Source organism: Heloderma suspectum, chromosome 4 (assembly GCF_057233095.1).
Source record: "Heloderma suspectum isolate Gila_16-S chromosome 4, 16-S_ref, whole genome shotgun sequence".
Lineage (NCBI taxonomy): Eukaryota > Metazoa > Chordata > Lepidosauria > Squamata > Helodermatidae > Heloderma > Heloderma suspectum.
The window spans coordinates 238806219-238824168 of NC_139461.1; the positions used below are offsets into that span (position 1 = coordinate 238806219).

At 42.8% G+C, this 17950-nt stretch overlaps 1 protein-coding gene across 15 annotated transcripts in view; it reads right to left on the minus strand.

Annotated features, from left to right (window-relative positions):
* RBM15 (RNA binding motif protein 15) overlaps window positions 1-17852 on the minus strand; it is a 45612-nt gene extending 27760 nt beyond the window's left edge. For 6 of the 15 annotated variants that reach the window (XM_084852836.1, XM_084852835.1, XM_084852832.1 and 3 more), the window contains exons 1-2: window positions 9328-17852; window positions 8048-8096 (exon numbers count right to left, since the gene is read on the minus strand). In XM_084852836.1, the coding sequence (XP_084708962.1) occupies window positions 14936-17773 (2838 nt within the window). In that variant the 5' untranslated portion in view covers window positions 17774-17852 and the 3' untranslated portion in view covers window positions 8048-8096; window positions 9328-14935. Of the gene's footprint in view, window positions 1-106 lie in introns of all 15 variants that reach the window. The other 9 variants (XM_084852840.1, XM_084852839.1, XM_084852841.1 and 6 more) reach the window with 9 other exon arrangements.
* Window positions 17853-17950: the final 98 nt, after the last annotated feature.

Sequence of the window (17950 nt, forward strand, 5' to 3'; positions counted from 1 at the left end):
ACAAAAGTATCACTGTATATTGGGGAATGGTTAACAGAAGGATGGGGAATGTTCAATGTAAGTGATACACACAAGGACAATTCCAAAATCCATGGGCAGGTAATACCTTTAGCAGGACCAACCAAGTACAAAATTGTGAGAGGTTTTCAATGTGTTCAGATTTCTTCATCTGCAAAACGTTACAAAAAGCAGAGAAGGTGGGGGGGAAGAGGAAAGAAAAAGGGCTGAAGTTATGCTGAAGTTATGAAGTCTGCATGGGCAGAGTCTAAAGATGGAATAGAAGAAGAAGTGTAGACTTAAATGGATTAGGCTCTATTGTCATGGAGGTTTTAAGTTACATCTAGCTGTTAAGTTACACCTAGCATTGTTGGGACAAACACATAATGGCTAATTCCCCCATTTTTATTCAGATTTGTCTCCTGCTTTAGATGAAAAATAGAGCTTGGGCAAACTTTACTCTTCAAGGGCTACCTTTCCTCCAACTGTGAGGCAAAACTACCCACTTCGGCTTCTGTTGACTTATCTAGTCTACCAACCAAAATTAATTTCCAACCCTGTTAATATAAAATCTGTTGTTTCCCTTTACTTTTATTCTCTGCCTATCAAGGAATCTGTGTGTTTCACCTAAATCTGGAGATAAATCCAAGTAACAACGGGATTTTATATTTTCCCAAATGGGATAGCCATTACTTGTTTGTTTGTCCCAACAATCCTAGGTGTAACCTGAAACCTGCGTGACATCTAGTAGACCATAATCCATTTAAGTCTGTGCCACCCTTCCATAATGGCCATGCAGATTTCAACAATCAGCCCCCCACCGGCTCTTTTCCTTATTCCCAGCTTTTTGTAACCTCTTACCTGGTAAAGAGATTGCAAAAGCTTGTCTGCAGTTTTGTATATTTAGTTGGTTCTTTTAACGGTACTGCCTGACTTTGGTTCTTATGGATCAACATGGCTTACTTTCTTTTATGTGACACAAAGACAGCACACATCCCAGCTTTACATATAAGATGAGGAAAACTGAAATTAGCTGTAACTCTAGAGGAAACATCTTAGGGTTGTTAAGAATCATTGGGGAAATGGCTGAAAATAAAAACGGCAAAGTTCAAAAATGTCATGATATAGATAACGTATAATCATGCTTAGAATACCCTGTACAGTTCTAGTCAGTTTTCAGAAAAGGATATTGCAGAGTTGGAAAAGATACAAATAAGGGAGAACTTAAAGGATGGCTGGGTTGATGTGTCTTTTTTGATTCCCCAAAAAGAAAGCATAAAGCATTTATGGCCTTACAGTTTATAGCAGGAGTGGGAAACTTGTGGCCCTCCAGATGTTTTTGCCTACAACTCCAATCATCCCTCACCACTGCCTATGCTGGCTAGGGTTGATGAGAACTGTAGATCAAAACATCTGGAGGACCACTAAAGGTGGGCAAGGAGGAAGGGAGACAATAGGACCATTTTGTATCGTTTGTCTCCTCTATCAGTACTAGAACTTGGCATCATCCAATAAAGTTGACTGGAAGTAGGTTCAGGACACACATTGAGCATTTCTTCACACAATACATATTTAACATAGGGACATTTTTCCAAACGTTATTTAAATGGCAACTCATTTAAACAGTTTTTAAAGTCTGGACAAATTCATATCATTTTTTAGATGGGATGACTAGAACTGAGCACAGTATCCTAAATGTATATCCACCATAGATTTATGTAATACCTACTATTTTCAGTTTCTTTCCTGACACTGGATTTCCCTTGTTTAGTACACTGAGCTGATAGTTTCACTAACCTTTTCACTGAAGATCTCAGAAGCTTTCCCCACACACAGAAAAAGAGACCAATGCAGTCTGAACTCACAGTAAGTTAGGATCTTTGTCCCAATATAATCACCTCTATACTTACACAGAATCTCATCTGTCATTTTATTGTTCACATCACCACCCTGAATAATTTGCTATCTTGTGCAAATCAAGCTATGGTTCACAACTCAAGACTATGCTCCAACCTGAGTAACATGGTATTTGGTGCCACACACATTTATTTTGGTCTTGGGTGATTAATTCCTCAACTGGATTCAGTCCTCTCTGACTGGAGGGAGCATTTGGACTGAAGTATCTGGGCTGGACAAAAAGGAAAAATAGAGCTTGGTGCCATTATATAGATGACACCAAACATCATATTTCCATCTATGTTCAGTGTGTTGAGGGAAAGACGATGTTTGGTGTCATCTATATATAATGACACCAAGTTCTATTGTTCAAAATAGTAGGATCCAAACCTGAAGGTTTGTACAGGAAAAGCCCTAGGCAGATGATGAGCAACTGCCTATCACCAAATGTCCCTGGCTGGAAGTTAAAATGTCAAAGGTCCCAACTTCTCACCAACTTTTGTCAGCCAGGACAGGCATGAGTCCAGGTGGCAAGAGACTTCCCATATATCTTCAAGTAAGGCAGGACCAGACTGAACTTCCAGTACTGTGAACTCCAATTTAAAATAGCAGCCCTCAGGCCAAGATGAGAGATTTTTTTCTTCTGCACAATATTGCAGTGTATGAAGAATGGCTGTTCTTGGGTAGGCAAAGTTCAAATCCACTAGGCTATTCTCTTACTGGTACTTTCTGCCAGATAGGACTTTACAGACAGCTGCAGCAGATATCTCTTTGCAGCAATAATTTGGCCTCACCCTAGAATTTGTGCTGTAGTCTCCCTTTCCAATCATCCAGGTCCTCCATAAACCAGACACATCAGCACAAAATAACTGGTAATCAAGTATGCCCATGAAAAGCTCTGTTGAAGACCATGGTCAACCTTTTATCCCATGTAACAATACCAGTGGGATAATCCCCTAGGGTTCTAACCAACTCCTGAAATCTTCAGGGAAGGACTAGACTAACATGTCTGCCCCCCAAATGCCATGTAGGAAGGGGGGCATTTATGCTTCCAAAAGTTAAATGACAATGGTATTCTCCCACTACCTATAACCAGAGCATCCATTTTCATGCCAGTATAAAAGACAGGTTCCTACCATGTGACCTGCTACATCCTGTGAGCAAAGCAGCTAGAGAAAAGATGATTCAAGGTGACCAAGGAGTCCTGAGTCTTCCCTAGCATGTCTCCCTCAGCATTTAATAAAGTCACCCAGCATTTAATAAAGTCACCCAGAAAATGTCTGCCAACTTTCCAGAACTACTTAAGAGACCAACCCAGAAAGTTTTGCTGGGTTGTAGCGATGGTGCAGCATGATATATCAATGGAATTCCTAGTTTTGCCAGACCTCTGCTTCTGTGAACAAACATTCAATGCCAACTTGGTACATTATCTCTTTTATGGCCAGGCCAAGGCATCTGTAAAGACCACTGACACTTTATTCTCCCAGTCCTTGCCAGACGCTATAAAGAGCGCCTGGCTGGTACTGTTTTGCAAACTTTGCCCTTTACACAGCAAGGTCTTGTAACAAAGTTAGCAGCCACAGCCTTAAAGTTATGGTTGTTTTGCTCACTACTTAGCCAGCAGAAGCAAAAGATCAGCGTATCACCACTGACTTCAACTCCTAAGCATCCTAAAATAGGCAGTCCAGGAACCAATTCTCTGGCCCCATTCCCTTATAGTGCTTTTCTTCCTTCTCTGTGGTACCTTCCGCTTCCCACCACAACCTCAACTGGCTGCTAATTATCCCCTCCCCAGCAGTTCTCATAAACTTAGCAAAACTTCAGAGTGTTGATGGCCAGAATGTTGTCAAATGGAGATACCTAGAGGAGGATTAGGGTATGAAGCAGCTAGAGAAATGCTTGGCCCCCACCATCAACTTCCTGTTCTCCATCCCCTGCCACCCTACATCCTTGTACAACTAGGCTGATCACAGAAGGGCCATCTCTCTTCCTGGAGTGTTGAACCTGGATGGTATTCAGTTCACCAAATCCTTGGTGCTCATAGTAGGAAATAGGAAAAATGCAACATATTGTTAGTAGAATGTATTCAATGCATCACAAACTGCAGAAAGTAATGCATATTATGATCCTCAAAGGATAAAAGAAAGAAAAAAACTTGTTTAAAAAGGGAAATCCTGTGAGCCACAAAGCCATTATAGCTTTGCAATAAGCTCAAGTTTGGCTAGTAAGTAGTAGGTAACCTCAGCCAGAATCCCATCTGCTATGATGTCACACTGGCTAATTTTCTAAACTGCTACAGTTAGATTTGTTCAGAAATGAACATCACTGTGACTAAAATTTTACCTAGTACGCAAGGCAGGATAAAAAGAGGAAATAAGAAACAGAACACACTACGCAAGACATCTTAACAAGCACATCTGAACTATTCTTTTGTACCTCAAAAGATGACTGCAACAGCCCCTTTCACACCCTGGCCTATATATCCATTTTCTCTTTGACTTGAAATCCCATCAGTAATCTCCTAACTGGTGAAAGATTACTATCAAGAACCTAGTGCCATAAGGTATATCCATTTGGCTGGTTCTGCAGACTGAACACCAAGGTGTTCATGGCAGGCTCTTGAAAACAGCAGTTCCTAAGTCATGTATCCGAATACACCAGAGGTCCACTTGAAATGCTCAAGCTGATCAAAAAGCACAGAAAGTTCATTGAGGAAGATGAATAAGGCATTTTCTTGTTTTTATATTTTGAATTCTCTTATAACCTCAGCTGCCACAGACTAAATTATGACTGGCTTTAAATGAAGGGCTGTGTGAACTCTGCACTAAAACAAAATCCTATACCAAGAAAAGTTACATTTCGCTAATTGTGTAAGCTATTCACGTTTGCCTATATTTGCTTATTTTGCATAATTTATTCTGGTTCAGTTATTCATGAGGAGGATGAAGCTATCCAGGGCACAAAAATCCCACTTTCTGACAAATGGAAGTTTATTCACATGATCCTCCCTCCACTACTTAAGGTGCAGGAGGCGTGCCTACACACATCTTCACCCACAACGGCTAGACATTTTTTAAAATGAAAGTGGAGTTCCTCAGGATGCTGCCTTCTGCACTGAATACAAAAATTCTGCATGTGTGCAGGACTACAGCATACACACAGACCTGAATACATTTTCTATTAGCCAATAAACCACTACAGCATGGATACATTATATTATGTGTAATAAAGTTCTATATAAGCAGTAAGTGGATGGGACCCATAGTTAGAGACATCCCTGCCATTACCTTTTAAAGATATAGGCAAAGTAATTTCATTGTGCATCCTTCTGTACAGTCTAGCTTGACTTCCGACCAAAGCAACTCTCTTATTTGGATAAGCACTTTAAGGACAAGCAATGATTGCAGTACCACCCATTACTACCTGCTTGCTTATGTTTAATATACCCTTGGAGCAAGAAAACTTACACACCGTTTCCATTCTGACTACCTCTAAAGATCAATTAATGAAATCTTTCTTGTTGATTCAGAACCCCAGATCAAATGCATTAGATCAAGTTGCTAGTGCGAAGTCCTCACATTATCAGGCTGTCCAAAATGGGATCCTTAAGGAATGAGCAACCTTCAGTGGTTCGGCTGCAGTAACGACACCATCTAATGGGATTATAACTGATGTCTCATGATCAGTTATTCTAAAATCCTTACAGAGCAGAAAACTCTAAATGCAAGGGTAAATTGACTTCAGTCTTACATGGTTTAAAGAAGCTATGATCCCCATAGACCAATGTGTGTTAAATTAACAAAGCAAGAGTGTATACTTAGAATAGTTTTGCCTTATCTGTGTTGCGAATCTAAGTATGTTCTTTTGGTTAAAAACATAAGACATGCCTTGCTGGAACAGACCAAGGTCTATCTGGTTCAGCTTTTGGGGGCAAGAATTTGAGCAACTAGCAGCTACTAGGCGGCACACGAGAAATTAGTCAGTAGTCAACTGAAGGATTACAGTCTCCCTTTTGCAAGAGCTAACTGCCAGGATTCCTGATTAACTGATCAACTGATCTTTAATGCATTGGCTTCAACAAGAACTTTCTACTCTTTTTGCCACCTAAAAGTTTAACAAAGTACCTAGGACAGAACTGCACTGGAGAATCAATTTATGTCCACACTTCTACATTTTCCCCATTGTTAAAGTTAAACTAGCATTAGAATGGAAAACCTTATCTAGATAAACTTTCATATCCCCTGAGAATAGCTTTCAACCATCGTTTATTGTGATGCGCACAAGCTACAACACACCTTGAGCTCACATGTTCTCTTTCCATGCAGCTGGGAGGACAACTCTGGAAGCTTTTACTATTGGTTTTAGTTAACCAGTTTCCCATTTCATTCAAACCACGGATCATGGTTTAACACTAACTATGGTCAGTTTCAAAACAAGCCAACTTTAAACCATGAGTTATGAAGCTGGCTTGCTTTAACTCTTAATTAGTGTAAACCATGATCCCAGGTTCAGACAAAACAGGACAGTGTTAACTAAAGCCAAGAGTAAAAGTGTCCAGAAATGCAAAAGCCTGAGGCTTCCTGCAGCTCATGAACATCAAACAAACCAAGTTTTACTGTGACAAGCACACATGATCACAGTAAGCTCTCTTCATATTCCCATTGGCCTATGTTGCAAAACGGTAACAGAAAATCTAAAACTATATGCTGGAGCTTGAATTCTACAGGTATCTAAAGGACACATGGATGTATCTTCTCCCAGTTCTTTCTCAAAGACTCTACACCTAGAGGCACATACAAGTGAGAAGCATAACAAATACTTATACAGCAAATACTCAAAGACAGAATGAAGAAATGATTGGGTTTGTGTACAACTGTGGGTCATCTATTGATGAGTAGTAGTATTTTACTGTTTGTTGCATCATTTATCTTTTTTTTATCCAGTGAGGTAATGCCTTTATTTGGACCACATAAATAAGGACAACACTGTGGATAAGCTTTCAAGATCTCCAGATTGCTTCATCAGGCAAAGGTACACAGGAAAGGGGGTGGGGGCGGCTGACTTGATGTTGAACTCATGAAGTCTGCATGGCCAGAATCTTAAGATGGAGTGGAGAAAAAGGCACAGACTTAAATGGATTAAGCTCCATTAGATATCATGAAGATTTCAGGTTACACCTAGGACTGTTGGTAGAAACAAACATGTAATGGCTACCCTATTTTGGGAAATATAACGTCCAGTTGTTACTTGGATTTGTCTCCAGCCTTAGGTGAACCACACAAGTTCCTTGGTACCAAGGAACCTGTGTGGTTTGCCTAAGGCTGGAAACAAATCCAAATGACAACTGGATTTTATATTTCCCAAAAGGGGATAGCCATTACGTGTTTGCCCCCAAGAATCCCAGATGTAATCTGGACCTGCATGACATCTAGTAGACCATAATCCATTTAGGTCTTCCCTGCATCTTAAGGCAGATCATGCAGATGTCAGTCTACTCCCACCCCTGCTTTTTGTAACATCTTGCCTGATAAAGAGATTTGGAGATCTCGAACTTACCCACAATTTTGTGCATATTTGGTGAGTCCTAATGAAGGTATTGCCTGACTGTGGATTTTGGTTTTTTTCTTATGGACCAACATGGCTTACTTTGTTTTATGTCTAATTTTTAATGAAAATTTTAAGTCTAAACATTTAAAACTTAAATTTGGATTGGTAGACGAAAGTTTGCTTTTATTGGTATGCTGTATTTTTATTTGATTGTATCTTATTTTAAAACACTTTCCTTTTCAATATCATCTAAAGCTTAGGGCATAAGTCAGCAAAATGTCAGAACTTTTCAGATCCATTGATTTCAGTGGGAAAAGAAACATATTCTTCTCTCCCCTACTACAATCAATGGGGATTAAAAGCAACTAACTTTGTTTGGATCATGGCAAACACATTGCGCTGTTCAACATGAATGACTAATTTCAAAAAGGATTCTTGCCATGTAAGATACAGCTCTAAAGAAACATGGGGTCAGTGTTCAAAGAATTTCCTGGGTCTGTTTGGTATGCTTACATAACTGAATCCATTTTTTCATATTCTGATAAGCCATAGCCCAAGCCAACTTAAGCAGTAGCATCTCAGTATTTTAAGAAAAATATACAGTTACCTTTCAGACAAAGATGTCCCTCTAACCAATCCAGAGGGGCTGACCAATCCTGTGAAGAAATAACTCACTATTATGGAGCAGCCATGAGAGCATCCCCCAGCACCAAACACAAACTACAGTTAAAAGATACTGGGGTAAACAATAAGAGGGAAAGTACAATCAGCTGTGCACTTTTGGTTCAAAGTGAATCAGTTCAATTTACTTGAAGAGACCGCTGAAAAGTAAACACTAGAGGAATGCTGCAGATGCAGCACACTGCAATTTCAAAAGTGAACATCTCCAGTTTGCTAATAGTGCAATCCTATGCAGGTCTCCTCAAAAGTCCTACTGAATTAAATGAGGCTTACTCCCAGGTAAATGTGTATAGGATTGCAGCCTAATTCAGCTGTACCATTCACTCCATCAGAAAGTCTTTTAGGCTGCTACACACACGTACCTGGGAGTAAGTCCCAGTGAACGCTGTGAGATTTCCTTCTCAGTAGACATGTACAGGATTGCACTGTTAAGAGGGCCAAATTCCTTAGACTGTAACTGCAGAGGATGATTAACACCTCTTTTCATCTCTTTATTAAAATTGGTTTTCTTACACTGCTAAGACACTGGAGGGAAAATTGCAGCTACTGGCCAAATCCAGTACAGTGGTGAGGAAATTTAGAACTGTACCTGTTCGTACCAAATAGCTTTGTACTAATTTGCTCCAGAATTCCAAAAGCAGATTTCTTGTATCACTGGCCATACCTGAATAAGCTCACAATAATAATTATGAATCATTTACTATCTAAAGATGACTGACCACGTCCTCACATATAATGAACATCCTGCATATATTCCATAGGAAAAGGCACAATCATGTGATGCACATATCTATTTTGCTATGTAGGCATACAGCAACACATATGCACTTCCTTCACATGACTGGTTTTCCTACAGAAAAGTAATATCCTGGACCATATAGGAAGTCATCAGCTGAGAAGCAGCCCTTTTAGCCAGCACTCTTAATTTACCCAACAGAAATGTCAGCATTTATTATAAAGACTGATGAATTACCCTCACAACTATTTGCATAAAGAAAACTTCAGGAACCAACTGAAAAGTGACATAAAATAACAAGTTCAAATTAGTACTCAGACGTGCTGGAAGTCATTGCACTTGGTGGGAAAAGGGAGTTAGTAAGAGCTATCCAGTAACCAAAGGACTTTGAAGGCTAGGAGAAAAGCCTAAAGCAGTAAACCCAGCTCCCTAGAATTACAATTTAGTTTCACCTCTTAAAATCCCCTTACCTGTTTAAGAGTTTTATACAGCAGTTTGCCATGGCACACATAATTTGCAGAACACAATCGTTGCATCCTTTGTTGATAAGCACCTGCTGCCTAGCAATCATCCTGCACGGATACAGGACAGTGCTAGTGTTCTTTATCCACAATAGGTTAAATATTTCAAGGCAACCACAGCAAGCTTGCATTTCAAGGTGTCTTCCATCTGCATGTCAAATGGCAACTAGTTAATTCTAAGAGACTGGCAAACAAATGCAGTTTCTGCAGCCACGGTGCAGGTGCAGCACTGTTCGCTTCCTCTTGACCTCTGGTGGTGTGTCGTCAGCTGTGCCTCGAAGACTCCTGCAGCAAAGAGTTGTACTCCTGCACAATGGGAACAGCTTTCCAAAGCTCAAGATCCCCAAATGCAGGAATTATAGCACATTTTTTCAAAGTGTCACCACTTTTTTCCTCCTCTCATCATCTGTACTACAAACTACAAGTTTGCAGTGGTACCTACGAAACGATCAAGGTTGCATGCACATCCAAGGTGTGTAGAGCATTTGCTTCAAAACTGGTCAAGTAACAGCACCAATACCAGGTTTTAAATGACAGCACTCTAGCTCTCAGGAACTCTTCATCCATTCAGAACTACACCCAGGACTGCATAACTTTGGTGAAAAGCCCCTGGAGGTGGAGGAGCTCTTCAAGTGTGTCTGGAAACGTGCTATCACTTAATTTTTTACGAGTTTACGTTTTCTTTTTTTCAATTTGGTGAAAAGGTTATGCGCAAGATGCAAAGCAATTTCAAATTTTCTTCAAACTAAAATCAGAACTAAGGCCAAACAAGTTAGGTGAACAAAACAAATCAAGAACTTAAAATTCAGGAACTCCAGCTCTTCAAAATCAACCAAGTCCCAGATTTGTACACTGTTCTGAGACTTAAGATGCTTTCCCTGCTTCTTGCATGCCAGCAACAGCACCATTTCCTCGTAAAGATGAGGAGATAGCAGCCATTGATCCCCATTCACTGTAAACAAGGGGGACACAGCAACACAACAGACTAGATTTTCTTCAGATCTGATACAACAGGATGGTCAATATCAAAGCGTAGGTCTCCCTGCTTCTTGTTTGAGACCCACAACTATCAGATCGAGGAAGAGCAGCAGCAGCAGCAGCAGCAAAGTACCCCCACAGCTGCAAACAAAGGGGTCAAAGGTTTGTCGTCAATTCATTTCCAGGCAGAAAAACCACTTCCTCAAAAGAAACAATTTATTTAGAATGAAACAAAATCAGCTCGACTGTGAGCGCATGTTTTGAGTGACAGCTACTTTTAAGCTGTGTGAGCCATAAAAAGGTTTTTTTTTCCTTTACTTTTGCAGAAATCTTGTGTACACAGCACAAAGCAAAGAGGTCAATTTTCCACTTAAAAACACGGGCATTGGCATCACAATAGCAGATACACAACTTTTTTTTAAGCTGCCATTTTAGTAAAATGCACAAATACTAAACAGATAAGCTTTCTTCCATGAGGCTCACGTAAATTCCACACAAGCCAAAGCTTTTCTTCGCAAAGGTCCATTAGAACTTGAAATCCCTTGTCATCTTCGGCAGTTCTCCAGCCTTGCTTTCAGGAGGAAAGAAGAGGTTATTCAGTACAAATGTTTACAACAGGTTTGTCCTCTCCCTACATTTACAGATAATTTATAAACCTACAAGGCTTTTTACTCAATATTCTAGGTAAAGTCTGAAAGCACCAATCACCCTTCACTGGCACAAAACTTTTGAATTAACTAACATCTGTATATAGATGCACAATGAGCAGTTCAGGAGTTTAAAATTTAGGTTACAGATTGAAAATATTCAACTGAACTGGTAAAAAGTTAAAACCCAGGAGAAAAATCAAATGAATTCTTTCACAATTTCTCTCACTTTCAAAAAGACACCTCAAGCAAGAACATGAAATTTAGTGTTCTGTTTGTATGTTTATCTCACTTTTCTGTGCATCTCCAGCAGCAGGCTCAACAGTTACTGATGAGGGGAAAAGCCAATGATATACATAGATTCTCCCCCTTCTATATTTGCATACATTTCTGCAGTTTTTCCAAAATACAATAGCTTGGATAAATACAACCTGAAATATTGCTATTCAATGGCATATCTGGAATATCTATCAATGGATGGATATCCAATTCACTCCTCCCGCTAACAGAACTACTTCCATCAGCTGAAACAGGAGGGGGTAATTCTCCCTCCTCCCTGCAGCCTCACCCCTCAAAATCTGCTGTAGAGAATTCAGAGACCCTCCATAGCAGGTCTGGGGGAGGGGGTACAACAGGCTGTGGGGAAGAAAGGAAGGGAAAATCCCATTGCAGGAGCAGAAGTCTGCTTGCACAACATTGGATTTTGCCCCTTATTTTTATCTACAGAAAATAAATGGAAGCCAGATAAATTAACACACATCTAGTTATTTTTACAATGATTTCTTCACTTTCTGGTATTTTTCAAATTAAGAATTTTATCAGGTGTCCTACAAGCACTGTTCCTGTGCAAGTTTTAGTGGCAACCCCTAGCTTTTTCCATTTACCATCCAATGCCAAGAGGTCTTTTGGATGTATTCCCTATGCCCCTTTACTCTAAATCATAGCCATACTCCAGAGGCTTGCTTGAATTGTCCAAGGAAGGTACTTCCTTTCCCCATTACACTCCCTGGGAAGTGATCCACACTAAAGATTGCTTTAAAAATGATAATCTTGATTCCACTTCCAGTGTTCTCATTTGGACCTCCCAAAATAGGATGCTACTATATAGAACACAGAAGTGGATCTCACAGCAATGAGGTAGCCTTACATTCATGCCACAGCAGTCTATATGCTGAACTTTCAAGCATGCACAGCCACTGGCTAACAGCCAAAACAGCCATTTAAAGTTTCCAATTGTAAGAATTTAAGTCCTAATGATGATATGCCACTTCAAATTTTCCCCTAAGCAACAACAAAAAGGTGGCTATTAAATTATGTTTCAGAAACGGACACATTCTCCATTCTAATGCCATACACTACAATGGATGAAAAAACACTTGTATGACTACATGCAGCATTCAAGTACACATTGCGCCCATTAAAGTTCCATAATGCCATATACAGTAACAATTCTCTCTTCCCTTCCGTGTAGAAGTGGCATTAAATGCAACTTTTGCTGGTGCTGAACTCTTGCCAGGATGACTAGACTGTTACGCACATTCAAAGCATATCAAACTTGTATTTAGATTTTATGGCAGTTGTGGCTAAGTGCTGTCATATATAATGTTGCTTGTCAATCATTTTAGCCTATAAAGGGTTCCTAAAATACTTTTTCCTCCTATAGCTACAAATGGACCAGCTTTTTAAATACATATTAAAGCAAAAGCTCTTAACTAAGGATTTGGAAAAACTGAAATTGCCCATTTCACGTAACCTTTACACACCTTGAGTTATGAAGATAAGCAGCAATGAACGTAATTGGTTTTCATTTTCAAGGAGGAAAAAGATCCACCGTTTTACACCAGTTGCCAGAGATTTGCTTGTAAGCAAATATATTCAGACAATTTACCTCAAATTCAAGTTCTGTAGGGCTTTTAACAAAGGAGAGTACTGCATGTTAGAGAATGCACGCTATTGTTGACAAGCTTGACTTCTGAATATGAACAAATTTCAGTGTTTTGAAGGGTTAACAGGGTGGTCTTCTTTAAATGACCCATTAGTCCAACATAAATCAGATTCCCTCTCCTGACAACTACAGTAGAAGAACTCACTATGTATGCCACCAGTTCTTGACAAATGCAACGTCATGGATAACCCAGCAATATTCATGTTATGCAGTAACCAGCAACATAAACCTGCTCTACTGACTTTGTCTGGAAGGAGGGAACATATGAAACACCTCCCCTTAGGTTATGTTACCATTTCAAAATATTACACAATTCTCATTGTTAACAACAACAACAGTGGCTGGATTTTGCATATGTGTTGAAGGGGTTTTAAGTCCAAAGTTCAAATTTTTCTTCCTTTATTACAGGACAACAGATATTTTCAATTTGTATTATATACTAACATTATTTCAAACTTCTAATTACGCCTTGTGGGATTTAGGCTGCTACAGCCATGTTTTCAAAAGTGAAAGAACAAACTGATTCGAGAAGTGGGGTTCCACTCTAAAAAGTGACTTTCTGCTTCTCAATATACTGCTACACCAAGCAGTATATTGTTTCCACCAAGCCACATTTCAAAGAACTGTAATCCTTTATACCTGGGCAGAACTGTTTTACACCAAGTAGAAAATAAGGTCTTCTGTTGCCCAAAGGCTGGTACAGTAGCTTAGAGGACTAATACAATTTTTGGACCAATGGAGAGATTAGGCAAGTGAAACCACCACACATTTGAACAACAATTTCATCTAGCCTTATCAGGGTATTGTTGTGGAAGAGCTGTTTTTCTTTTCTTTTTAAAGAAACCTCATTTTCAAACAAATTATGTTCTTTGAATAAACTCAACTGCTTCTCCAACATGTAGAAATGCAAGATGATTGCAAAAAAGTCAAGATTAAAACAGTGCAATCCAGACTATAAAACCTTGCATAATGCCCACTCTGTAACCTGAAAAATACCTAGCAGGAAATATCCCTTTCTATCTTCATGGGGGTAAAATAATATTGAAATGGTTGTGTGGCAGAACTTTTCACAAAAGTTAAGTGCCATCTCTGAAAGTTATATTTCAAGGTTATATTTTGGAATTCACTGCATCTACCACAATCAGCAATGGGTGATAAAAACAAAAATGCAAGCAATCACAGTTGTTTTTAAAGCACCTGTTTCTTGCATATTGAAACACAAGGTGTTCATGGATTATAGCAAAGCTCTCAGCTCTTTTATCATGTATTAGAACTACAACCCCAAATGCATAAGAGGTTCAAAAGAACAGAATACACTTGTTAGAAGCATTCTCTGTGGGCATGCATTTCCATGAACTTGGCAAAAAAAGAATACCCAGTGAAAGAGTTCTACAGTGGACCATAAAGGCTTAAGTGTCAGCTGCCTCAGGGGAGCCAGCTGTGAGTCAATTTAACTCATACTTTAACATCAGGTTCTTGATGTAGGGGTCATTTTGATTTCAAGGCTACAGGCCCAAGGCCTTCACTAAGGAACAGGGCTCAGAATGGGCATTTGCTTGTCTTTTTAGGCATGTGACTCTGTATGAACCATGAATGCTTTATATCTGGACATTCAGATTTCTAAATGTTAGGAAAAGGTTTTATACCTACTTTAAAGCTATGAAATGAAAAAGGACAAGAAGTTAAAAGCTAAAAAAAATAAGAGATGAGCTTTTTCTGGGTCTCGTATTTTAGTTGAAGCAGACCTTCCCTTGCTGCTACTTGCTCATCAGCAAGATAGTCAAAGGTAGCCTAGCTATAATAAGGAATAGCTAACATGTCTGCCTTCTAAAGAGTTTATAGAAAATTAGGGGGAGGTTTAGCTACAGATCTAACTAAAAATTATACTTGGGAAGCTGGCTAAGGCTTATCGCATAGCACCTGGCAGACACTGGAACGGGGGAGCCTGTGTGAAGCAGCAGGACTGAGCACAGAACGCATTAGAGCTTTAAGATGCACCCCGGACAATGATCATGACCAAATAGTCATCCTCTGACTTAGCCAGGGCCTTGGCTGTAGAATCCAGGAACTGCTGAGAAAAATCACAGGGTGGAAAAGCGTGCAAGACCCCGCTGTTTTCTTTGTCTTTGTTGCCTCCTACTGGGAGGCTTATCACCCCAGCTGCCTGTTTTTGTTTAAGATAGGACACCAGGTTTCTGAGTGGCCGCTGTGTAGAGGTGGTGTTAGTTTCACCAGCCCCAGATGAGGCACGGTTGTCTGTGGTACCAGGCACAGCCAAGAGAATAGCATATCCGTTAGGCCCTGCCACTTTGATTCGACGGGTAACTTCATCCAGCTTGGGCTGGTCCAAACGGAGACGCTGGGTGATCTTAAGTTGGACCACTTTCCCACCAGTTGCTCCTTCCACCAGGAGACTGCTTGCTACACTCAGATCCCCTTGGAGTAGGTGCATGTTAGATGGAAAGTTGCTGTTCTTCAGTAGAAGCATTCCTTGCCAGGCCAGGCACAGTTTGGCAGATGACCCAGACTTTGAAGTTCCATCCTGCTGTTGCTGCTTTTGGGGCGGAGGTTTCAGCCGAGATCCCCCACTACTGCTCCCTTCAGAAGCATGCTCGTCCTTTTTAGCTGGGCTTTTGCACTCCTGGGTGGCAGCTGATGTGAGCGCGCGATGTTTTCTTTCCCTTTCTACTGAACTCTTGTGGTCACGCTTCTCACTCTGGCCTCTCTCCAAGCTACCCCTACGTGGCTCTCTGATAGGCGAAGGACGTTCCAGCAGGAGCAAACGGGAAGATGGCCGCTCTGTATCACTACTGTAGCGGTCTCTGCCTATACCTGGCTCAGGACTACGGTCTTGTGGAGAGGCTGTAGCAGGGCAGTGCCGCTTGCGAGAGGAAGATGATCGTTCACTGTCTGGTGAACGGTCCAAATGCCGTCCCCCATCCTCCACTAGCCTTCGCTTCCTTGGTGGTTCTCTACTGCTGCTGCCTAGCTCCCTTTCCCCACGAGTTCTTTCTAGAGACCAACCATCTCGCCGGCGTTCCAGGCTTTCAAGTGCATCATAGACAGTTGCTCTGTTACCTCTGTCCCGAACTGGAGGTGGGGGAGGCACCCACTCCGTCTCAGGATACAGATCTCTGTCACGATCTCCATATAACAGTGGTGGGGTCCTATCCCGAGCACCTCGGAGTGGGTCTGGTGGAGCTCCACGATGTGCTCCAAAGGCAGATGTCTCTGCTACCAGCTCATAGTGGGCAGGGGGTGGAAGTGGCAATGGCTGCAAATAGGGCTGCTGATAGCGATGCTCAGTGTCAGCGAAGTCCACCCGCAGACGGCGGTCTGGCCCACCCAACGGAAAGCCACGCATGTGAGTACAAGCAGCTTGTGCAGCATCCAAACTCTCATACTGGATGTAGGCCCATGAGTCCCCTTTACGATAGTCAATGGTGCGAATAGTGCCAAAACGGTCAAACTCCCTTGCAAGAGCAGCCAATGGTACCCAAGGCCCCAGGCCACCCACCCAGAGTCGTGTGGTAGGGGTGGCCTTACCATAGCCAATTTTGATAGGATTACGCAGCAGCACTTTACCAGACATGGCTAGTTTAGCCCGGTGGGCCATGTCCAAGTTCTCAAACTTGAGAAACCCATATGTGCTTGTCTGACCGCGGGTTGGCCTCTTGATATCCACCTCAGTGATAACCCCAAAGCGGTCAAAAGCCCGGCGGAGGTCTGACTCAGTCACCGATATATCCAGATTGCCCAGGAAGAGCGTGCGATTGGCTCTCTGGTCATCTTCGGGACTGATCTCTTCCTCGCTGGCTGTCCCCGTACCACCAACCCCACGAAATGCAGCTGCTGCCACCCCAGCAACTCGATCCAGGCTGTATGTTGGCCTCACACGGTCATAGAAGCCCCCATAGTCTCGTTCTCTTTCCAATTCCCTAGGCAGAGGCGGCGGCGGCAAGCGGCCCAGGGCAAGCTGCTGTAGCCTGAAGTCTCTGTAACCCAAGCCTGCTCCTCCCCCGGCAGGCGAGAGGGCTCTCTGGGTAGCCCCAGTAGGGGGGTGCCTGATGGCTGCAGGGGCCGCCCCCGCCACACCCACCGCTGCGGCTCCGTAGGGAGAGTCCTTGTCCAAAAGGGCTGGAGAGCGGCTGCTGCGGCGCCGGCCGCTTCCCCCTCCGCTGCTGCTGCCCCCCACGTAGACTGCCTCGATCTTCAGGGGCCGGTCGTAGAGGACCAAACGGCCGCGAGCATGCTTAGCGGCCCGGGCGTCCTCGGGGCGGCGGAAGTTGACGAAGGCCACCCGCTCGTCGCCAGCCCCGGTGCCGGGCGGGAGGCGGCTGATCTTGACACTTACGTCTCCGAAGCGCTTGAACTCATGGAAGAGCCCGTCCTCGATGGCTTCGTCGCTCAGCGCGGAGCCCAACTCGCTGATCTTGAGCGTCTTGTACTCGCTGCTGCTGCCGCCGCCAGAGTCGGAGGGGGGCGCGCGGGAATCCCCGCCGCCGCCGCGGCTGCTGCTGCCACGCGAGGACGACGAGGACTCCGCGTTCTTGCTGCTGCTGTTGCTCCCGCCGTAGCCGTGGCGGCTGCTGCTCCCGCCGCCCACCGTGGTGGACTCATACTCGCGGCTGCTGGCCCGGCTCGCCTTTTCCAGGTGAAGGCTCCGCCGACTGCTGCTGCCACCGCCCTCACCAGAGCCGCCACCCGCCGATTTCCCGCCGCCGTTGCTGGGCTTCTTACTGCTCCGCTCGCCCCGCGCCGAGGAGGAGTCCTCGCCGCCCCGGGACCGTTTGGCCTTGGCAGGGGAGCGCTCCTTGCCCTTCATGGCGGCGAGCCGCAGCGAAAAAGAATCGCGCGCTGAGTACCGCGCCTCACGCACCCGCCGCCATCTTGGAGCCTCCTGCAGACTCGAATTCCGCCCACTCGGCCTCCATTGGACAGTTTAATTGGAGCCCGTCGTTCTCATTGCACAAAACGCCTGTCAGTATGGTGGGGGGACGGG